The sequence below is a fragment of the Mustela putorius genome, unplaced genomic scaffold (genome assembly GCF_011764305.1).
Source record: "Mustela putorius furo isolate JIRA1106 unplaced genomic scaffold, ASM1176430v1.1 tig00537350_pilon_pilon_pilon, whole genome shotgun sequence".
Taxonomy (NCBI): Eukaryota; Metazoa; Chordata; class Mammalia; order Carnivora; family Mustelidae; genus Mustela; species Mustela putorius.
The window spans coordinates 25,121,543-25,145,973 of NW_025422471.1; the positions used below are offsets into that span (position 1 = coordinate 25,121,543).

Genomic DNA, 24,431 nt, shown 5'->3' on the forward strand with positions numbered 1-24,431 from the left:
TCAGGGACAGTGCTACAAGGACGAAGGCACTGGCCCCACAGAGCTCCCACTAACCAAAGAAAATCAATCTAATCCATTGGAACAGAAGATTCTAAGCCTGGTTAAGTTGGTGAAAGGCCAGGAGTTCATAGCCCTCATCAAAAGAGAATGGTACAAAGTGTACAGAAAGGAAATCGTAATATGAATTGATCAAGTAAGACATGGATAATTACTTGTACTGATTTTAACAAGATGTGATGTGTTATTAAAATACAGGGGCTTTGTTTTTTCTGTGTCTGTCTATGGAATAAAGATATGTTTATACGATTTATATTATACTTATACCATGAGAATAAAAACCAGGAACTCTAAGCCAGAGTGTTATGTAAAACCAAGGAAGTGACCCAAGATAAGAGAGTCCTGAAGAACACAAAGTTTGTGACCGAAACACCCAGGTGAGAAGGGGGTCTGGCCCTGAGAGTCACATCATTATTAACAGACAGAGGATCCAGAAACATAGTTTGAGATGATAAATCAGCCAAATCAACCATCTACTAAAGACCATTAGGTAGTCAATCCTTCATCTTGTGGGTGAGAAACCTCTAGAATGCTCAACTAATTTCAAGAAAATATTCAAAAGGCATATAGAAGCTTTTAATAATGTTAACAGATCTGGCCAATACATCATTATGACAGGACAATGGGTTATGTACAACTGGCTGAGCAAGACGCAGGTGGTAAATCATTTCTGGGGGATGTGGGGTGGGCTAGGCGTGGGGACCAGAATGAAAATAAAAACCTACCTGGAAGCCATTTACTGAAAATTATGAAGGTCTGACTGATGCCTGGTAGCCAGGGCCTGACTCCCCTTGGGGGAAGAAACCAAACTAGGACCATGTGCCCCCTGACAACTGACCGGTCAGAAACCTGGTCTACAACCCAGGCAGGTGTGGAGGTGTTCTTTTGTTTCTGGTGTCCTGAGGATCGCGTTAACTCTGGCTAACGGTCAATACATTCTAGTACTGGGATGAGTCAAAAGTAGTACATCAATAATTACATGAGTGAAACTTGCAGTGAAGTTCTTTCAGAATGGGTTTAAGTGTATTAAGTTTATAATGATACATCTGGGTATTTCCTTTGCCCTTTAAGGTATCTGATGTGTTGAAATATCAGTTTTACTAAAATTTTTCAATTCCAATTTATAACCAATGTTTAAACATTTAACAGTGTTTCACAAATTGAGCAACAAACAATATGCCAAAAGTGTTCTCTTCCATGCATTGATGCCCAGCTAAAAAATCATTAGCAGTAACTTGTTAGCAAGGCTCTCACTTCTTGAACTGATTTCTTTTCATTGCAGACTATCATACATTCCAAATGAAGCCACAAAAAGAAAACAAGCTATGTACACATTTTAAGTGGAAACGCACCAAAACAGTCACATCAGTATTGCAATAATGGGTACTTGAGCTAGCTTTTCCTTTGATTTTTTTTTCTGACTTTTCCAATTTTTCCCACAATGAGAATTTAAGTTTTTTATTTTACATAAAAAAAGATAAACATTTCTTTGAAAAAGAATGAGGTCACCTCTCACTGAAGTGAGTCTTTCTGCGTGAAGTGTGAGGATTTCCGCCAGGGCTGCCGTGTTAACCACCCCTGGCGGCATTTCACTGAGAACATCCAGCTTCAGACAAAGGGGGCGATGAGTGGCAGGCAACAAGACCAGGGTCAGAAACAAGAGTGAAAAGGTGAGGGCCAGGCAGGAAAAGTGGAAAGCAGATACAAACAGGAAGCAAGGGCACGACCGCAGAGGATATTAATGAGGTTGTCAATCCCAAATCAAAAAGACAAGGAATGCAAGACAAATTGGCTGGGCTGAGATCTAACAATACAGATCCCAGCAGGCCCATGGGCTGGGATAGCTGGAAGGTAGTGCCTGGGTATCTGGGATATCTTTCCACCTGACTCTTGATCTATACTCAGAACCTTTGACCTGCCCAGTTCCCTGTCCAGTAATGATGACTTTCTACACCAGCAATGTTGCTGTATCCCCAGCCAGGATATAATGGCCAGGCACGTATGTGTTCATTTCCAGCATCACCTCTAATTATCCAGTGAGAGCGAACCCACTGTACTTAGTAAAGGGCTCTGCTACCCAACTCCCAAATATGTCTTGGCCAACAGAGCAGAATATCGGCTTCATTTGAGTGACTGTATTCTAAACCATTGAGGGGAAAAGTATTGATACAAAAAAACTTTAGATATACATGAGACTTCTTAGTTCTTTACCAAGAAGCCATCATATGTAAGTTTAGGACAGAGAAGAGTGAAGGAGATTGTCCCAGGGAATGCTGTTTATTAAGTAAACAGAAAAGGTCCTGCCTAAGGTCAGATCTGGTGTAACAGGCTCAAGAGAAATTTGCTCCAGAATGATCAAGAGTAATGGAGACTTCCATGAGTAATTGCATGACTGAGAAAAACAGTCCTAGAAAATATCACACCAACATTCGCATACAAGTGGCAAGAAAAAGAAGTTGCCTTTTTTTTCCATTTACCAAACTGCTGAAGCCATTGTTAAAATGATCACAAACCCATTTGTAAGCCTCAGTGCAGTTCTATGTAATTTCAAGGGAAGAACAGTGACATCACTGGAAAGGAACTTAGCACACCATTTCTTTATAAGCAGCTTAACATTAACACCCCAGGTGTCCTGTCAGGAAATCAATTTAAGCTTGTCCAAGATACTCCAAGAGCATGCCACAGATTTGGAGATTAGCACTATGATGCGTGGATATGATGATGGCATTAACCAACTGTAGCTGGCTTAGCAGGTCACAAAAGTGGTACTAAGTGCAGTGTTAAGCGATCATTTTAAGCTGTGAAAAATATTTGACAAGGAATGTTGGGCAACACATATGAAAATATTCCCCAAGACAAGCACTTTTGCACAGAAAGCTTTCAGAAACACTGTTGGCGTAATGATATACTAGCCACACATGAGGAGGCAGGTACAGAAGTGATCCTTCCCTCTAGCCCACTCTAAATTACTAGAATAAAGAGAAAGAAAGGCACCTACATTTGGTCTGTATTTCAAACAACTGTCATCTTCCAAAGAAATCTCCTAAGTACTGATCGGGGGGAAAAGTCAAATTATATGACATAATCAAAATTCTTTTCTAGTAGGCCAGCAGTGCAATGAATTATTGTAGAAACCTTTTCCTCTGGAGGGGAAAAGAGCCAGAAAAAAGTTAACATAAACCTCTATGCAGAACACTCTGCCAGGAAAATGACTTCTAGTGATATAAACACAAGGCAGATGTTCCAGAAGATACTTAAAATTTAATTAGACATGAAGACTTCCAGCTATTACCTGCATGAATGCAGGACGACAGCCATAAACTGGATTTTCAGAATCATCTTTGTTACCATCTAAAAATAGCATTTCTTCCAGTCCACTAAGATAAAAAATGATCTATGAACTAGCACAATTTAAGTGTTTTCAAAAATTAAGTTATCAAACAATTGCTTTAAATTAATGAACGACAGTATCTTAGGGCACCTGGGTGGCTCAGTTGGCTAAGAGTCCGACTCTTGATTTTGGTTGAGGTCATGATCTCACGGTTATGAGACTCAGCCCTGAGTCTGGCTCCACCCTGGGCATGGAGTCTGCTTAAGATTCCCTCTCTCACTCTCTCTCTTTCACTCTGCCCTTTCTCCTCTCCTCCTTTAAAAAAAAAAAATGAACGTATCTTGATTTTATTTACTCAAAGCAACTCTTGATGCTGCTTCTTTACCCTTATAGTGCAAGTTCTATTGAGCAAAGGTCAAAAGAAACTAACCTTATATTGGACTTCATTAGACTATAATAAGAATTGAAGCAAAAGGATAATTTAAGATATCAAAATTATAATGACCATTATAGCTGCTCATTTGATGTACTTTGGCTATACTGGGAAACTAGATCACAACTCAAGAATATGGCAACATATAGGAGATCCCTAGAAATTTCAACTTCTATCTTCTCATTATACATACAGGTCTTTCATTCATTTTCTGGTATTCTGTTTTGAATTAGATTTAAGAAATCAGAAAAAATATTTTTCCAGTTCGACAATTGTACTTACGTGACAATTTAAAAAATCTATGCCAAATTCAAAACAGCTCCATCCAATAAAAAGTTCTTCAGATTATTTAAGTAACTTAAGAGCCCTTTTCTAAAATAGAAACTACAGTTTCATTTAAATCTACTTCCTCCACTCTTAGTTGTATCTTTCTCCCCACCTCAATGCGTGAATGCAGTATATCATTCTGGGTATGTTTTTCCGGTCATAGACATCTGTTGTTTCTGGATAAAATATCTGGAAAACAAAAGAAACAGTGTGTTTTATTATGTTTTGCTTTGCACAGTTACTTTAAATCTCCTCAATGATGCTACTTGGATTGTCTCTGCTGTATTTATTTAAATGCAGAGGAACCCCTCCGTTCGTTGCTCCCCTTCACTCTACTGGCAGACCCACTGCTACACCTGGTTCCCTGACAGCATGCCCCCTAGTGGGCTTGGGAGAGCAGGGGACTCCCAGGTGGCCACAGCAAGAAGGCTGCTCCCATAGGGCTAGGTGGCAGTTTCGCTCCACGCGTGGTAAGCCCGGTCAGGCTCTGCAAGGTCATTCCTGTAACATGTATCCTGAGAAGGGTGTCCAGTGTCCAGTGTTTTATTATAATGTTAAACACCTAGCCTTACACTTGTGTGAACAGGTATGCACACACACAACACACACCAATGTTCTTTCCTGCTGGAAGGAACCACATTTTACCAAATAAAATCTGAAAAGTAAATGAAGCATGAGAGAAACATTACCCATAATCTCACTTTCTAGATAGTTAATCATTAGCATTTTAGTATATTTTTTTCTAGTCTTTTTTCCCTATGTGTCTCTGACTTTTTAGGTTTATGTCTGTATGTGAGAATAAAACTGCAATATGATAACCTCAGTAATATTACAGTACGGTATTACTATAGTACCCTAGAGCAAGACTGTTTTCCATCCCTTTCATTATTCTGTTAGAACATTTTCTTTTTTAGAAAAGATATTTTTATTTATGTATTTGACACAGAGAGAGAGAGAGAGCGCGCGAGAGAGCGAGCACAAGCAGGCAGCAGGCAGAAGGAGAAGGAGAAGCAGACCCCCCCAGGGAGCAGGGAGCCTAATGTGGGGCTTGATCCCAGGACCCAGGGATCATGATCTGAGCCAAAGGCAGATGCTTAACTAACTAAGCAACCCAGGGACCTCTAGAACATGATTTCTAATAGATGCTTGTAATTATTTTGTCTTTTTGAACTATAATTTAAGCTAGTCCTCCAAGGCTGAACTTTTTTGCCCCCAACTTGTCCTAAATACAAGTCATTGCAATGAACATCCCTGCATTTTCTGAACACCTGATGATTTTTTTTGGATTAACACCTATATATGACATTACTTAACTGGTAAGTTTGAACACTGAGGCTTTTTATACACACTTAAACTACTTTTAAGTCTGAAACTACAAGCTTGATAAGAAGCATTTCAGAATAGGGCAGCAAACCTCTCCCTTCCTAAGCACCAAAACATGAATAATTAGGCTTAAAGCTTCTAAGAGAAAGATAAGCATACTTGGCATTGCTGGCTTTTAGTAGATATTTTATAAAAGTTGACATAAAAACTGAAATTATATCCTTTATCATATGAGATAGCTCTTGACACTCAAGTACAATTTTCTTCTCTCTCTCTCTCTCTCTCTTTTTTTTTTTTTAAGATTTTATTTATTTGACAGAGACAAAGCAAGAAAGGGAATACAAGCAGGGGGAAAGGGAGAGGGAGGAGCAGGCTCTCCACTGAGCAGGGAGCCAGATGTTGGGCTCAAACCCAGGACCCTGGGATCATGACCTGAGCCAAAGGCAGATGCTTAACAACTGAGCCAACCAGGTGCCCCTTAAGTACAGTTTTCTATTGGACATTGAAAAAAGCTAGGAGAAGAAAGCAGCAAAGTTTCTTAGCCACAATGTATAATCCCTGGCCGCTTGAAGTAACGTCTGCAGCCCAGGAAACTTTAAGGGTCTTTTCAGCTTTCCCTCAACACGTTTGCTATTACAGTGTCCGTCCCAAGAGGATTCCCGGTTCAGAAGAACAGGTCTACTGGGGAAGCAGAAGAACACTGCAGCTCCCCACTCCCTTTCCTTTCAACAACTTTCTATATTTCTTTATGTATCTCCATATGGAATGTGTACTTATATAAATAGTTTCATTTCTTTTGGAAATCTTTATGAATAAATCTTATTTTAGCAGTAAGATGGGATCAATTCACCGAGTTGCCCAGAACATTTTATTCACCACCGTATCCCCAGTGTTAACATGATGCCGAACATGGAGGAGTCACTTAATATTGGCAAGTGAAGACATTAGTAGTGGTCAAATACATCTATCAGTTCAGCACACTATCGGTCTCTCATCCCTGCAAGGTAATGGATCGATCATTAAAAAAAAAAAAATCAGTGTTAAAACAGCATCTATTACATGGATCACTTATTTGGCTTAAAATTAAGGAAATCCTGGTCCAACACACACAATTAGGAAACGTTTAAATCCCATCTATGAAATGTAACAAAATTACCCTAATTTAAAGTATGTTGCCTCATACAGAAAAATCCTATTTGAATTTTCTTCTTTTCTTTCCTTATTACTCTGTTTATTACCCTGTTAGTACTTGCTAAATGACAATCTAGAAATATGAATTCTAGAACTAGTGCCCAGATGGGAACAGCATTTATTGTTCTGGGCATTTTAGGGGAAGGGAAAGTAATTTGGTTAACAATGGAAGAAATCAATATGGACTATTTTGAGGTAAAAGAAATAGAGCTAAATCAGGTATAAGCTCAGATAGATTAAAAATAGGCATTTATATTTTACATTAAGGAATCCTCTGTTTTTGTTGTGGTAGGCTGTTCATTCAAACCTGAATTAATAATATCACCACCAACACCGGTCTTCCATCAATAGCCTATCCCCTTCGAGGAGGACCACTCCTACATTATTTCTTCATAACAGCTGTACATAATAAACAATAGAAAGGAGGGAACTAGGGGCCCCTGGGTGGCTCAGTGGGTTAAGCCTCTGCCTTCGGCTCAGGTCATGATCTCAGGGTCCTGGGATCCAGCCCTGCATGGGGCTCTCTGCTCAGCGGGGAGCCTGCTTCCCCTTCTCTCTCTGCCTGCTGCTCTGCCTACCTGTGATCTCTCTCTCTCTCTCCATCAAATAAATAAATAAAATCTTAAAAAAAAAAGAAAGGAGGGAACTATGGGTATCTATAAAAACCTGATGGTCTTGAGGGCATTATGCTTACTGGAAGAAAGTCAATCTCAAAAGGTCCCTTACTTTAGGATTCCACTTCTTTAACGTTCCCAAGATGACAAAACTAGAGTGACGGAGAACAGATGAGTGGCTGGCAGGGGACAGGACCAGGAAAGGATACCATGTCAATGCATACTCCTTCATGGTATCTGTATCTTAACCGTGGTGGTGGTCACATACATTCACAGCATAAAACCACACAGAAACACACACACATACACACACAAATCAATGCATATATAAGTAAGGTCTGTAGCCTTTCTAAACAGTAACACACCAGCGTCGATTTATTATTTTACTACAGTTACTAGATGTCACCACTGGGGGAGGCTGAATGAAGAATACGCAAAGATGCACTATTTTTGCAACTTCCTGTGAATCTAAAATTATTTCCAAATAAGAAGTTGAAGAAATCACTCTACAATTTCTAACAAACGTTAATTACTTCCTCATTTCCTCTACTTGTCTACTTGTCTCTCAGGCTGAAGGGCACCCGCTCTTTCAATATAACACGCTCCGAATATTTGGCAAGTTTTATTTGGGATAGCTATTTCAAGAGGAAGAACTATAACCTTCTAGCTTTTAACATTCAAAGTGATAATATGATCTATAATAATCCTTTGTAAAAGTACCTTTGTCGTTATAATGTACAGTGATACAATATATGGTAGTGTAATACAGAAAAAGGAGGTGGCTATTTTAAATTAACTATCTACGAGCTAAAGCTTGTTCTGGCCTTGTTGAATTTATACATGCTTTAACCTAGCTGCTCTCCATCTGGGTACATACTTCACTCTGAGTTCCTGCCATATATTACTTTGTACAGGCCTTGCCACATTTCTGTGGAGTCCTCACATTTGTTGCGCCTGAGGCAAATAAGGCCTTCTGCCGCATTAACATATCCCAAGATGCCAAACCTTTTTGCACAATGAGGTGTTCGCATGACCCCTTTTGGCTTCCCAGTTCAGGCTTACCTTGGGTAGACCAATAGACTCCATTGCTCTTAACCACTGGACCGTATTATCCGTGTGTCGAAAATGAAGGCCGGACTTCTAGAATGGGGAGGCGGAGGGGGGGAAAGAAGGGACCACAGGAAAAGTGAGTCACTTGTAACAACTTTTTTTCATTAGCAGGATGTTTTCCAATTTTATTTCTCTTAAAATAGAGTTATTAAATCATAAAACAACTGAAGACACAGTAAAGAAGACTAGACTATCTCAGCAACACTGTTTGTAATGGACCATTCCAGTTTCCACCATTCACATATTTGAGGTAATTCTGAACTAGAACCTCAAAGACCATTTGATGTCTAGCACATGCCTAAGGATGTTTTATGCGACGTGTGTGTGCGTGCACGCACACATACACACACGCGGTGTCAAGATTTTGGCAACTGTGGCTGAGAAACCTAGCAACTTCAAGAAAAACAGGATTTTTAGAAGATTAAAATGCCTTTTTCCCGGTTTCTGGTTCTGCCAAAACATTTTTTTCTGATCATGAATAGGATTTCTGTAGAAAACCTGGAAAACATAGAAAAATATAGAAAAAAAAATGGAAACAAAACCCATCTCACGGTTCAGGAGTAATTTCGGTATCTCCTCCTCCTATAAGTTAACCCTAATTTTTGCCTGTGTAAAAAGAAAACCTTCAGTGGAAATGTTTTACAAGACCTTTTCCTACACATACACTGACAACAGGCTTTCTATGTCTTCCACAGTTCTTTACAGCCTTCCTCAGCCGCCATTTTTCCCCAACAGTCTGTAACTGTGGTAACCTTTCCTGTATCTCATCAAGTTTTATCAGGTACTGAAATGTTGAGAGCTTTAATGCTACCTTGTATTTTTAATTTGTTAAATGAGTCTAGCATAATGTTATGTAGTTTAAAATTTTAATATATGTAAAAACAGTAATTACAGCAAGTTTCATTATATAATATCCAATAGTAGAGAATCATGTTCAAAAAGCCTGGCTTTTCCCATCTTCTGTGACCTTCTACAATCAAATAGTTTATATAAGAGAAAATATTTTGTGGCTGTTCGACTTACACTTTAAAAGTATAAACCAAATTAACATTAGACCAATGTTTATGTCTTTTTAATAGTGGTCAGGCTGAACTCAGGATGTCAAGCACTGTATGTAAATTATCTCTGATTCTTAAAACACTCTGCAAGGCAATTATCATTTCCCAGTTTTTTAGAGATGAAGAAAACTAGGCCAAAAAGATCAACTAATGTGCCTAAGCCAAAGAGGTATTGAAGGGCTGAGCTGAGATTCAAGATGAGTTCTCTCTGAATCTGAAAAGCTTCCTTGGGCTAACATTCTCCAGGGACAGAACATAGGACCTAATGATGGTGGGATTATTCTTTGGATGGAAAAAATCAGCCGTTACTATGAAATCAATAGAGGGAGGAAAGAATGGGGGAGAGGGAAGTAGAGGGAAGAAAGGCAGGGGAAGAAAGGGGGAAGGAGGAGGGAGCCCAGAGAATCAAGAGCCAGGCAGTACTGGCTGAGCGTGACTCAGCATCAACAACTTTTACAGAATACAAATAATTCTCAGACACAGCCACTCTGTGACCATGGAGGCACAAGACGGGAACAATCCACAATCACATCAAGACAGAGAAGAGGACCCTAGGCACCACAAAGTAACTAAATGTCCCGCTTTTCCAACTAAGAAGAGCAACTGTTTTGATGGCTGACAGTCCCCTTCTATCTTTTCCCCTCCCAGATAAGAATTACTGAAACACCAAATTGATCCTGCTTCCTGACAACTCCCCAAAGCTAACTGGTCCTTGCTTCCCCTAAATCCATACTAGTATCTCCAGTACAAACCCAACTCTACACTATTCTCTCCTGCTCATAGTCTCAGAGTTATGTGTCTTTTTTTTTTTTTTTTTCTTGCCACAACAAGTTAAATAAACCTAATTTTGTTTGACCCTTGTTTGAAGGCTGATTTCCAGGCAGTCTTTGTCTGGTGGGCTTCAACAATACAAATTGTGAAACAGCCACCCCCCATTCATTCAGTGGTCTTATTAGCTAGGTAACCTCAGGAAAGTTACAAATCTCTTTGAAACTTGGTTCCTCTGCCATAAAATGGGTCTATAGTATGCTGCTTTGAGTTGAGGAGGTGAATTGAGAATACACATAGAGCAGTTAGTTGCAAAGAGCACCTAAGAAGGCAACAAATATTTGCTATTATAATTATTACATGCTGTAAGGCCAGGCTTGCAACTTTTATGCACCTTACGGTCAGAAAAACGTTTAGGGCTCCATGTAAGAGCCACTGAAGGAAAGGGAGGTTATCTTGGTCCTATTTCTGCAGTAAACTAAATGACAGATTTCAAATCCTTCATCCATTCTAAACATCTGAGGAATGCTGACTTCAGAATTGTAAGGTGTACATACTTACTAACGTCTTCAATTTACTTCAATTAGAACAAAATCAGTTTTCTAAACATTCTTATATCTTAGTCCAAAATAATCTTAGTCCATGATAACTACTTTCACCTTGTCTATTTTTTTTCACCAGTCCTACATATTCATACTAGACTAGCCGGCATGTCTACTGTCTTATTTAGGCAAAGGATGTTAACGTCCATCCACCTAGTTTCGTCCAGCAATTGGACTAGAAAGTACATGTTGGTTTTCTTCTGGTATTTCACCAACAAATAAGGTTATTGTAGCTTAAATTGAATAGATGAGGAATTACTGAAGTCTTCTTGTGTGCCTTCTTACACAAGAGAATCAAAGCACTTTGGAACAATGAGGTGGCTTAGAAGACGATAATTATTCTGATTTGCTTATTCTGTAGAGGATGAAACTGACAGCAGGGTCCAGGTATTTAAGATACTTGAATTGCTTTAACTGGTTAAGCTCAGGTCAAGATTAGGTTGTAGGACTCCGGATTCCAAGTCCAAATAAATAACCTACTCAATTTACAGCGCACAGAGCCTTACAACCAAACCTCTAACCTTCACAGCGCACTCACCTCCTCAGACATTGTGCCACGTGCTTTGCATAGATGATCACGTATTTTCCTCACAATATCTCTACAAAAACTGATTGTTTTGTTGTTGCTATTATTATCCCCCTTTTATAGGGGCGGACACTGAGGCTCACAGAGGCCAAGTGAGTAAGGAAGCCAGCTTTTGAAGTACTTTGATTCTACAGCTCACACTACTAACTGCTGTATATGCTCTCCCCACCTAAGGCTCACCTAAGCAGTCAACATCTATTTTACGTCTACAGTTACCAACGTACTGCCTGGAAAGATACCGTTTTCTGTTCTTGAGCCTCCTCAAGCTCAAGGAGTGTCCTTCGTCCTCCCTCCTCCCCTTTCCCTTGCCCACCTCACCCGCCTTGGGAACACGCACTCATCTTCCAAGCCTTCACCGTGGAAGCCCTGGCCTTTTCACCACTCCACCCCCTTCAGACCTGGCACTTGCTCCTTGGTCACACCCCACTGTCCCTCTTCGGTTCATGGCCCTCCACCCATTTCTGATCCCTCTCTAGGCTGTTTTCCCTCTTGAATCCATTTACTTCTTGTCTATACCGGCCACTGTCACCTGTCGCTTGTGCTGAGTTATCCCCTCATGGGCCTGCCCCCGCCCTCGTCTTCTAATTTATTCTTCACATAGCATCTTTGTAAAGCCAGGATGCCTCTGTTTTACACTACAATGGCTTCCTTTGTCGTTACTTATGATGAAGTCACGTATCTTCCATCCTGGTCTCAATTTTTCACCACTGTCCCTCACCACAGGCTTTCAGCCATTCTGTTTGTCCAAGCTCTTTTCTCCTTCAGGTCTCTCAAAAACAGGCTCCTTTCTCCAGACTGTCCTCTCTGCTTCCCACCCTTAAAACTACACATGAATGATCTTTTTCTCCTTCTTCCTGCCTCAAAGGTAAACGTTTCCTCAGGAAACCTCATCTTCTGTCTATCGTTATCTGTCAGTAACACTGGCTTTAATGTCTTCCTTCATACACTCATCGCTGTTTAAACCCACAACTCTTTATTTACTTAAAGTCTGTCTCCCCAACCCTAACTGCCACAAAATCATGTCTGCCTTGCTTACCATTTGAGCACACTGGCCCATGGCATGTGTTGATAAGCACTATATGGATAAGTGAATTCTACCCTCTACGTATTTCTATCATAGTAAAACTTCACCTTCTTTCCCTCTAAACTTTATTAAAATTTATTATATTATTTGCCTACCATTAGATAATGCTTGATTATCTCAAACGCAAGTAATACATGAGAAAAGAATCACCTGGGCTGATTGTTAAGAGGGTAGCTTCCTGGGTCCCTGGCCAGGAGATTCTGCCTGTCTCAGTAGTCTGGGGTGGGCCCACGGGTCCACATTTTTACACATACCCATCGAGTAGTCCTGCAGGACATTTTAGCTTCATACTTGGATGATGACAGATTTCAAATTCTTCATCCATTGTAAACATCTGAAGAATGCTGACTTTAGAATCAGCATTCTAAATGCTGATAAATAAATTTGATATTTGGCAAATATATCAAATAAGCATAGAAAAAATGGAGTTTTTGGCTTGTTTGAAACCACTGTCATTCATTCTTTTTTTTTTTTTTTTTTTTAAACCCAATAGCTATTTCCCTAGCACCTACCCTGAGCTACACACTTCACCATTCACTGAGGACAGTGCAAAGATGAAATGCATGGTTCCCGCTTTCAGGACAAGGCACTCTTTACAGTACACCATGATGTATCCAAGAGGGACCATATCAGGAGTCAGAACACATACGGCATGGTCACAAGGTCCCGGAACTAGGTCCTGGAGTGGGAGGCAGAGGTGGCCAGGGAAAGGATATTCGTCATTAGAAGATTTAACTCTAATATCTAGGACATCTTTCTGACCTTAAATTAACAAGGGACCAGGGTTGTTCTTAAGCCGGCAGACAAAGAGGATGAGAACAGCATTGAAAGCGCCCATCTGCTTAACTCAGAGCCATTATTGCCCAAACTGAGGCCTTTGGAGCTCAGGGACAGAACTCATGCCTCAGAGACACACTGCCTCACAGGCAGGTCATATTTTATGGCTGCAGTCTAAGCAGACCCTGCTGTCAGAGCCCACGCTCACTGAACTCATGGTTGCCAGATGGCGTATACAGGGGCTGGGGCTGGGTTAAATAGGATTCCCTTGTGTCTCATTGTCTTTGCAGCAGTCCCACAATTCCATGCTCCTTGTAAAGGACCAGAGGATGGGCTTTAATCCTAAGGATGCCAAGAACAGGAAGCTTCATCTTCTGTTCACTAATACTTGACTCCTTTCAATTTTGTAAAATGAATGAAATGGCTTTAACATTTTATGATTACATGGCAACTCATTAAAAATTTTCTTTCAAAAAAATTTTTTTTTCTTTCCAAGACATTAGGCATTCTCCAAGATTTAATAAAGGAGGGGAAAAGGTTTCTTTTGTCCAGCAAACCAAGAGAGGGGTAGTTTCCATTGGTCCTGTACTTTTTCCCACATCCCAGTTGGCACCACCCCCTCCCCCCGTTACACCTCCCTTCTCTCTGCCCGTCACCTGGCACCATCCCTTCTTCTGCATATCTGTCTTCCAGGACCCGATGGGCAGAGATGGTAAACACAATCCTTCCGTCTCAGTATTTTGTTTGGGAATGTTATCACCTGCCTGCGCTCCACAGGTACTTCATTTCGTAACAAGAAACTGGAAATATTTCCCTTGTCTCCATCCCAAAGAGAAGTTGCTATTCATTCAAATAATATGTTCTCTGATGCCAGGAGGTAATGGCACCTGTTTGACTTGCCATGAGGGGGTCCACAGCTGAGCTGGGGGCACTTCCATTCAAAGCTGTATGATGTGCCAAGAAGAGAAAAGAGGTGGCCCACTTCCTCCTTGGAGCTCACCATCCACTGTCGCTCTGAGAGTCTCATCTCTGGCATTGACAGAACAAAATACCCACAGCCTCCTCTCAGGACAGGCTGGAGCCTAGCCCAAGTACACTTGAACTCTGTCATCAAATCTACACGGCTATTACTAGAAATAGGGCTAGATCATGTAATAACCATTATAGAGGCAATGAAAAAAGAAAAATGGGGTTATAAAATGTGGACAGATTCATTTATTTTGTGTTGTGGAGATATAAATACTTTTTTTTGTACTAAAAAAATATTTTTCAAAGTTAAAATAATTTCGCCTGACTTGATCACTGATTCAGTAAAGTCTTATGAAAAGCTCAAATAATGAGCTAAGACTCTAGGGAGGAACACATGACTTCATCAACACAAAAGTACTTTAACAAACACAAACATTTTCATTCCTAACATTATCCAAGGCAGAAATGTCTACTCGGTTATCTTTTAGATGAGAATATGAAAACAGACTCATAAATGATATCTCAATTCCTCTTGTCTATGGTTAGCCTAATAATTACTCAAAAGTTTGCTCTGAATTAATTATACCTTTTACTTTCTCATTTTTTTCAAGGTTCTATTTATTCATCTGACAGAGGGATAGAGAGAGAACACAAGTGGGAAGAGGTGGGACGGAGGGAGAGGAAGAAGCAGACTCCACACTGAGCAGGGAGCCTGACGCCAGGCTTGATCCTAGGACCCTGGGACCATGACCTGAGTTGAAGCCAGATGCTTAACCAACTGAGCCCCCCAGGTGTCCCTAAATATACACATTTTAAAAAACTTTTGCTCATTGGTCAAGGGTCAACTGTACAATAAATTAAGACTATAAAGAATCACATTTCATGAAAGCTTTAGAAATCCTGACCCAAAGTGCATAAGAATCACTTACACCAGGAGAGAATAACACACACTTAAAAAGTCCCTTTTGAAGACACATCTAATGGAGGGTCATTTAGGTTGGTGGTTTTCTTTTTCTCCTGCATTTCTTAATGCAAAATGTCAAGCATAAAGTTGATGAAGTAGTATAATCAACTCCTATGTACCCATCACCTAACCTCAACAATTATGAACTCATGACCAGTCTCAAATCTCTCTCCATCCTCCTTCTGATTATTTTGGATCAAATCCTAGATATATCTGTAAATACTTAGACAAGTGTCTCTAAAATAATCATTTTTAAAGTCAAGTCAAGACTGTTGTTTATTTTGGTTTTGTTTTCTCCCCATGTGTCCTCCCAAATTAGCCATGAAATAATTAAAACAAGTTTCATACAAAAAAAATTAGTCTTATGTTGTTTTAAACATTCAGTGGAACAGAATTCCTACCTGACTATTCAATGTTACTACTCATTTGATCACATTGGCCCTAACTCTTTGCGGCCACAAGTTCAAGTCCCAGCGGGGTAATTTACTCGTTGATGAGAACAAGAGGAGTAATAAACTGCGTCGGTGGTGGAAAAAAAAGGGGGAGGAGGGTAAAATGCCCTCATTTTTACATTTACTGGTGCTAATAAAAATGACCTCCATGAAGGAATAATGGAAGGGGGCTGGGAAGCCCCACAAATCAGACGTGTCTCAGCCTCAGCCCAGAAATAGAAACATTCTGCTTCTAAAACTGCTGCTGCCTCGGGAATGATTATTAGCAGGCTTCTAAGACCAAGGACACCCCCTCCCCGCTACTCCACAAAATCTTTGTAGAAACACTAAGAGTAAAAGCAGGGAAAGGAAATGAAATACCAAACTTTTACTTTTAGATGGAAGCCAAAACCAATTAGATTTTAGTTACCTTATAACGCGTTTGTTCCACATCATAGATTTTTTTCTCTGATACCATTTTTGGGGCAAAGAACTTGGCTAACTTGGCAAGGTAAACGCCGTTCCGGAGCCCTTCTTCCAGTTCAGTGGTTGGTGGCAATTCTTCAACTAAGCAGACTTCCATCCACCTAGAAGGATGAGAAAAAAACCTTTAAGTAATTCCAGTTGGGTGACTTCGTGTAGGTGAAGAAACGCAGCATCTTGCTACGTGTGTTGGAGAAATTAACAAACAGAGCAGGATCTGAAACATCTTTAGCTGTCTGAGATGGGAAGAGAGGACTTTCTGGGTGGGCAAGGATTCAGAATACGAGATGAAGAAGGCAGACTCAAAGCCCAGAGCCCTTGAACTCACTTCCACGCCAGAGCTTGTCAACTCCATGTTTGTCTGGGTCTCTGCCAATTCTCTTTTGTGCCAAAGAGGAAAATGGCCAAACCATTTTGTATGGGTGGAATTAGTCTGCTGACATTGTCGAAAAAAATAATTCCAAGTTTATGAACCCAGAGTGGAGGAGATACTTATGAGGCAGATGCCTCGGGGAAAGCAGAGCCCAAGGTACTGTAAAATCTGCAGTTGCCTCAGTCCAGAAATGACTACCAGAAAAGGGAAGAAGGCATGGAAAAGGAGCGTCAAAAATTCAGGAAGTTTTCTTCAAATAATACACATTCCATTTTTTAATACCAAGGACATATTACAACATTCTTACTTTTGGGGGTAAAATGCAATATTTACTGAGTTATGAAACAAATATCTCAGAAAAAGATCAGATTAAATCTTAGGACACTGTGCCAATATTGTAGAAAAGAGAGCACCAAGGTCATTGTGGGCTCAAGGACACACAGTGGGAGGGGAGACTGAGCCAGCTCACATTTCACATTGGCATGCTGAGAATTTGCCAGAATTATGGAGATGATGCTATTCCTATCCATTCTCAAATAACTATTACCTCCTGTAAATCCAAGAGGCAGGTATGCTGGTGTTTAGTGAAAGAGCTCTCACCTCCCAGCTGCGGATCCACAAACCATGAACTATGAGTGTGAATGCCACCTCTCTAAGGCTGGTCCCTGCCTGAGGGTCAGTCACACATCTGTAGCTCATCCTGTCAGCATCCAGCACGGGAGGACACTGTTCTGCAATATTAACCACCAATCCTGATCCAAGCAGTGAACACTGCAACGTATCTCCAGAGCTATAGCACTGGACAACAGCTTTTAAAAGCTCAGAGAGTCCCATATAAACAGTAATACTGGCCACTTACGAGGCATCGTAAAATGTGGGATAGATGAAAACAATAGAAATGTTAAGAGCTGCTTTCCAAGAGCATTAGATGTAATTGAAAAGGCAATGAGATTCCAAGGAAAGACCACAGGACCACATCAGAAAGCTTATTATGCCCAGTGCTACATGGCAGAGCTTAAGAGGAAGGCTGGGAATAAAGGCAGGTAACTGGGTGATCATCAGGGAAAGAACTGCAAAGATGATGGGACCTGGATTTGGCCTAGAAAAATGGGAGTATCTGCAAAGGCAGAGAGGTACCAGAAACTGGGGAGTGAGCCAGGCTAAAGGCATAGAGGAAACGTGGACTAACTCATGGAGAAAATGCAGAGCAGACTCTGGGCTTCTGGGGCTCAGGAGGGGAATGGAAATGGAGCTGAATATATATAAAAGCTGGGATCTGGAAGACCTCACCCAGGAGCAGTGCTGTTCTCTGTTGCCACAGGAAGCAGGGAGCTCCTGGCAGCCTCGCAGCAAAGGAGTGACACGCTGACAGCGGTAATTAGAGAAAATTAATCTTGTCTGATGGATGCCCCGAGACAAAGCGCTCTTTCAGGCCTTTTCCATTTTGAGGAACTGGGGGGCTGAATTAGATAGGAAGCAGTGGGAAGGAGGGAAGCTAGGAGACACGCTGAGGAAGCAGTAACAGGACTTGGTGACAGCTTAGAAAAGGAGGTCAGAGGAAAGGAAAATAATGCCAGCCAGGGCGAGGGTCTGTGTGAAGAGAGTTCTCTGGACGGGGACTCAGGCCCATATTACCCGTGTGATCCCAAGTATGCACCATGACCTCTTGGGGCCTGTTTTCTCCTCTGCCCAAGGGATAGAGAATGAGAAGGATGGGATGATCAGATTTTCCCCAGACTTGAGATCCTAGGAAGACGGTGAAACTCGAAGAATAAGGAACTGGTAAAACGAGAAGGAGAACTTGGCTTTCATAGATCACGTACAAGGTGTGTAAAGGATATTTGTTTATAGGAGCCTTGCTTCAGATCACTGAAGTAAGAGTACATAGACTTGAGAAATTCTTAAAAAATAAAGAAATCAATAATAATGTTTTTTAAATAAAAAATCTGGGCAAGTTAAAATCCACTGTGCGAGGCTTATTTCCTAATCTACGTAAACTACAAATCACAGCATTATGCTAGTGCATATTAAAACACAATCTGCTTTTGAATAATTAGCTTGGAAATTTAAGAAACTGTTTTTCTCGCAATGTGTAATTGCTTTATAACAGTCCATGATTGGAGTATATGTGTGAGGGGTGGATGAGAGGTAAACTGACAAATGGTAGTGGATGGGGATAAACTGACAATAAGGAACAAAGGGCAGGAAGCTAAAATAAAACTGAAATATGGTACTTTGGACTTGGGATTATTAAAAAAAAAGATGATCAAATCTTGCCATTTGCAACGACGTGGATGGAACTAGAGGGTATTATGCTGAGCAAAATAAGTCAATCAGAGAAAGACAATTATCATATGATCTCTCTGATATGAGGAATTTGAGAGGCAGGGCGGGGGGGTTGTCGAGGGGTAGGGAAGGAAAAAATCAAACAAGATGGGATCAGGAGGGACATAAACCATAAGACTCTTAATCTCACAAAACAAACTGAGGGTTGCCAGCGGGAGGGGGGTAGGGAGAGGGTGGTTGGGTTATGGACATTGGGGGTGGTATGTGCTATGGTGAGTGCTGTGAAGTGTGTAAACCTGGCAATTCACAGACCTGTACCCCTGGGGCTAATAATACATTATATGTTAATAAAAAATAACTTTAAAAAGATAATCATACTTATTTCTGTCTGTATTAGAATATGTGCCGCTGGCTTCAAACACTATTGATACCAAAAGTTGGGTCAGCTACAGCCTATTTAAAATCCAGCCACTGCTAATGTTTATGACACTATGAACTACTCAAGGCAAAGGCCATCTCTTCTTCCACTTTATAATTAACCCCTTTTGTGTCTGGAAAATGTGTTTACACATAGTAGGTACCTCATAAATTTTTTTTAAGATTTTATTTATTTATTCAGAGAGAGAGCACGAGCAGAGGGAGAGGCAGGCAGAGAGAGAAGCAGACTGCCCACTGAGAAGCGAGCCCAATCCAGGTCTCGATCCCAAGATCCTGGGATCATGACTTGAGCTGAACATAGATGCTTAACCTACTGTAAATTGTTATTTAATGACAGAATCTGAGTGCATAAGAAAACCTTTTACAAGCATCACAGTTGCATCATAAAATCTTCAGGACACTGCCAAAGAGAGATCAACGGAACAGTTTTGCAACATTAAGCATCAACGGGGATATCTCCTTTCCTTTCCTTGAATGTTAAATGATGAAGCTATTATCACCAATGATAACTATTTTGTGCTAGAACCTGTATTTAATACTTCATGGGGATTATCATTTAATCCTCAATTCCCCTCATAAAGAAGAGTGTTACTAAGATCACCATTTTTAGATGATAAACTGAGGCTCAGAAAAGCTCTGGGCCACACAACTGGTAACTGAAAGATCTCAAAAAGCTGCCAGAGACTTTGTTCCTCCAATTTTAACTTTGAACTTCTCACGACTCACCTAGTCTACTTCCAGAGTAGGAGTAAAAATTCCATGGTAGGAGAGATGTGCTACCACTATTTCAGTATAGGGTCAGAGAAGAGTATAGGGACTGTTAAAATTGAGTAAAATGTCCTGGGGTTTCATTTATCCTCTTAGAATTCCCTCTTTGTCACCTGCCTTGAAACAATAAATGGTAAATGGCACAGGCTACCTCTTATCGGTGCTGTTTCATGCACGGATTCAAGCAGGGTATGTTTTAAGGAGGGCATAAAAAACTTAAAGCCTCTCCAGGTAGAGTTATCTCCTAGAGAACCCCTTTAAGCCTAGACAAGATCTCAAAGAGTCTTTAAAATATACTACTTGGAAACTCCTCTTAATTAGTGGATGATGAACAACAATTGACTAATAGCAAGACTACTCTTCTGGGACAGGTGGTAAACTCTGCCCCCAAAATCAGATAGACTGGCAACTTAACCTTGTTACAAAAGTATTAAAAAAGCTCATAACAAAGCACAAACTATAATATGCAAACTTCTAAACTAGGACACAGTCATGTGGGTTGAGAATCCTTTCAATCCACCTTTCCTGAGTATAAGAAAATAACCTGGAGCAGAGGTACCAAATGGTTCATCCCAGAAGCTGGGAGAGAGCTGGGAGTGTTTGCTGGCCAGGGTCAACATTTCCCATCCCGAGGTATCTGTGTCGGGTCAAATGGCTGGGCTGTGACCGCAGAAGAGGAGAGGAAGTGATGTGCATTGCCCCTAGGCGTGCCTCAGAGAAGTTTCCCATAAATGAACTTCCACTGTCTCCTCTGCAGTGTGCTAGCAGGATACTAAAGCTCAGGGCATGGTGAGGGGCACCTGGATGATTCAGTCGATAGAGCACATGACTCCTGATCTTGGGGCTGTGAGTTCAATCCCCACACTGGGTGTGGAGCCTATTTAAAATTTGTATGGAATCAGAAGAGACCCTGAATCGCTAAGGAAATGTTGAAAAACAAAAATAAAACTGGGGGCATCATGTTACCTGATTTCAAGCTTTACTACAAAGTTGTGATCACCAAGACAGCATGGTACTGGCATAAAAACAGACACATAGACCAGTGGAACAGAGTAGAGAGACCATATATGGACCCTGAACTCTATGGTCAGTTAATCTTCAACAAAACAGGAAAAAATATACAGTGGAAAAAAGACAGTCTCTTCAATAAATGGTGCTGGGAAAACTGGGCAGCTATATGTAGAAGAATGAAACTCGACCATTCTCTTACACCGTACACAAAGGTAAACTCAAAATGGATAAAAGACCTCAATGTGAGACAGGAATCCATCAGAATCCTAGAGGAGAACATAGGCAGTAATCTCTTCAATATCAGCCACAGCAACTTCTTTCAAGATATGTCTCCAAAGGCAAAGGAAACAAAAGCGAAGATGAACTTTTGGGACTTCATCAAAATCAAAAGCTTCTGCACAGCAAAGAAAACAGTCAAGAAAACAAAGAGGCAACCCACGGAATGGGAGAAGATATTTGCAAATGACAGTACAGACAAAAGGTTGATATCCAGGATCTATAATGAACTCCTCAAACTCAACACACACAAAACAGACAATCATATCAAAAAATGGGCAGAAGATATGGACAGACACTTCTCCAATAAAGACATACAAATGGCTATCAGACACATGAAAAAATGTTCATCATCACTAGCCATCAGGGAGATTCAAATTAAAACCACATTGAGATATCACCTTACACCAGTCAGAATGGCCAAAATTAGCAAGACAGGAAACAACATGTGTTGGAGAGGATGTGGAGAAAGGGGAACCCTCTTACACTGTTGGTGGGAATGCAAGTTGGTGCAGCCTCTTTGGAGAAAAGTGTGGAGATTCCTCAAGAAATTAAAAATAGAACTTCCCTATGACCCTGCCATTGCACTCCTGGATATTTACCCCAAAGATACAGATGTAGTGAAAAGAAGGGCCATCTGTACCCCAATGTTTATAGCAGCTATGGCCACGGTCGCCAAACTGTGGAAAGAACCAAGATGCCCTTCAACGGATGAATGGATAAGGAAGATGTGGTCCATATACACTATGGAGTATTATGCCTCCATCAGAAAGGACGAATACCCAACTTTTGTAGCAACATGGATGGGACTGGAAGAGATTATGCTGAGTGAAATAAGTCAAGCAGAGAGAATCAATTATCATATGGTTTCACTTATTTGTGGAGCATAACAAAAAGCATGGAGGACATGGGGAGTTAGAGAGAAGGGGGTTGGGGTAAATTGAAAGGGGAGGTGAACCATGAGAGACTATGGACTCTGAAAAACAATCTGAGGGGTTTGAAGTGGCGGGGGGGTGGGAGGTCAGGGTACCACCTCCTGGGCACGGATTGCATGGAGCACTGGGTGTGGTGAAAAAATAATGATACTGTTATGCTGAAAATAAATAAATTAAAAATAAATTAAAAATAAATTTAAAAAATATATAAAGAAATAAAAGAAAAATAACATCTTTAAAAAAATAAAATAAAGCTGATGGCAGCTTTGAAAGGGAAAGTAGGAGCCTTCCCATCAGCCTGGTTTCTTGAATAACTATGTCTCCCCATCCTTGTCTTACATTACTGAACTTCACATGAGCAAGAATTACACTTCCACTGTCAACCTCAACTCAGGGGCTTATCTGTTGCAGAAGCCAGTGTTATCCAGCCAAACCAATACCAATCTTTAGTGTGATTTCTAGGGTCTACCAGGGTCAAATTTCCTCTAATGATCCCAATGGAGAGACAACTGGCCTGATGTTCAGGAAGTCTGTCTCTGCCAACAGTAGCTGGATGGACTGGAATGGGTCATTTAAAACTCTGAGTTTTAGTCTGTGAGTCTAAAATTATAATGGAATTCAGTATGACAGGGTAATTATGTAATATGATTTTGTTTTAACAGTTTTATTGAGAAATAATCCATATGCCATACACACGTCCATTTAAGATGTACAATGCAATGATTTTTAAACATTTATAGGGATTTTTTTTAAACATTTATAGGGTTGTGAGATCATCACCATTATCAATTTTGGAACATTTTTAACACATTTTAAAAACATTTATACGGTTATTTTTCTTTTTTAAACATTTATATGGTTGTGAGATCATCATCATTATCAATTTTGGAATATTTTTATCACACCCAAAAGAAACTCTATACCCATTAATAGTCATTTCCCATCTATCTCATTACTCCCAATTTACTAATGAACTTCTTATTGATTTGCTAATTCTGTATGTTCATGTAAAGAGAATCCTACAATATCTGGGTTTTTGTGACTAGCTCCTTTCACTTAGCATACTATTTTCAAGGTTCATCTATGGTGTATGATGTATCAGTACTGCATTCCCTTTAATTGCTGAGTAATACTCTGCAGTATGGCCGTATCGCATTTTATCAGTTTATTGGCGTCTGGGTTTTCCCCACATTTTGGCCATGAGGAACAATGCTTAACTTGTGTACTAACATTAGTGTACAAGGAAGGTTTCAGAAGGACATGGGCTCTCACTTCTCTTGGATATACACCTAGAAGTGGAATTGCTGGGTTGTAAAGCAACTCTATGCTTAGTCTTTTTACAAATTTCCAGATTGTTTCCCAGAGCAGCAGCAACATTTCATATTCCCACAAGGAATGTAAGAGGATTCTAATTTCTCCACATTCTTGCCCACACTTAGCTGTCTTTTTGATTAATAATAATTATATTATTATTACTGCCCATTTACTCGGGTTATTTGTCTTTTTAAAATGGAGTTATATGAGTTCTTTATATATTTGGTATAAAAGTCCCTTATCAGATAAATGATTTGAATATCTCTCTTTACTCTCTGTGTTGTCTTTTCACTTTCTTGATGTTGTCCTTTGACCAACAAAAAAGGTTTTAATTTTGACAAGGTCCCATTTATTCCTCCATTGCCTGCACTTTTGGCATCATCTGTAAGAAACTGATGCCTACTCAAAGGTCACAAACATTTCCTCTAAGAGCTTTATAGTTTAAACTTTCACATGTAGGCTTTTGATCAATTTTTCAGTTATTTCTTATAAATTCTGAGAGCTAAGGGTCCAAATTCATTCTTTTGCGTGTGGATTTATAGTTGTCCCATCACCATTTGTTAAAATTGGAAGGGGAGGTGAACCATGAGAGACTATGGACTCTGAAAAACAATCTGAGGGTTTTGAAGGGGCAGGGGGGTGGGTGGGAGGTCGGGGTACCAGGTGGTGGGTATTAGAGAGGGCACGGACTGCATGGAGCACTGGGTGTGGTGCAAAAATAATGAATACTATTATGCTGAAAATAAAAAATAAATTAATTAAAAAAAAAAAGACTAGGCTTCCCCCGATTAAATTGGCATCCTTATTAACAAAAAGATCAGGGCACCTGGTGGCTCAGTGGGTTAAAGCCTCTAACTTCGGCTCAGGTCATGATCTCAAGGTCCTGGGATTGAGCCTCACATCGGACTCTCTGCTCAGTGGG

At 40.4% G+C, this 24,431-nt stretch overlaps 1 protein-coding gene across 3 annotated transcripts in view; it reads right to left on the reverse strand.

Moving 5' to 3' along the window:
• The window catches only part of IQGAP2 (IQ motif containing GTPase activating protein 2), a 294,682-nt gene that overhangs the window by 125,479 nt on the left and 144,772 nt on the right, over nt 1-24,431 (reverse strand). For all 3 annotated transcript variants that reach the window (XM_004766845.3, XM_004766846.3, XM_045074457.1), the window contains 3 exons: nt 16,056-16,212; nt 8,339-8,416; nt 4,261-4,337 (listed from right to left, as the gene is read on the reverse strand). In XM_004766845.3, coding sequence (XP_004766902.1) covers nt 4,261-4,337; nt 8,339-8,416; nt 16,056-16,212 — 312 coding nt within the window. The remainder of the gene's footprint in view (nt 1-4,260; nt 4,338-8,338; nt 8,417-16,055; nt 16,213-24,431) is intronic.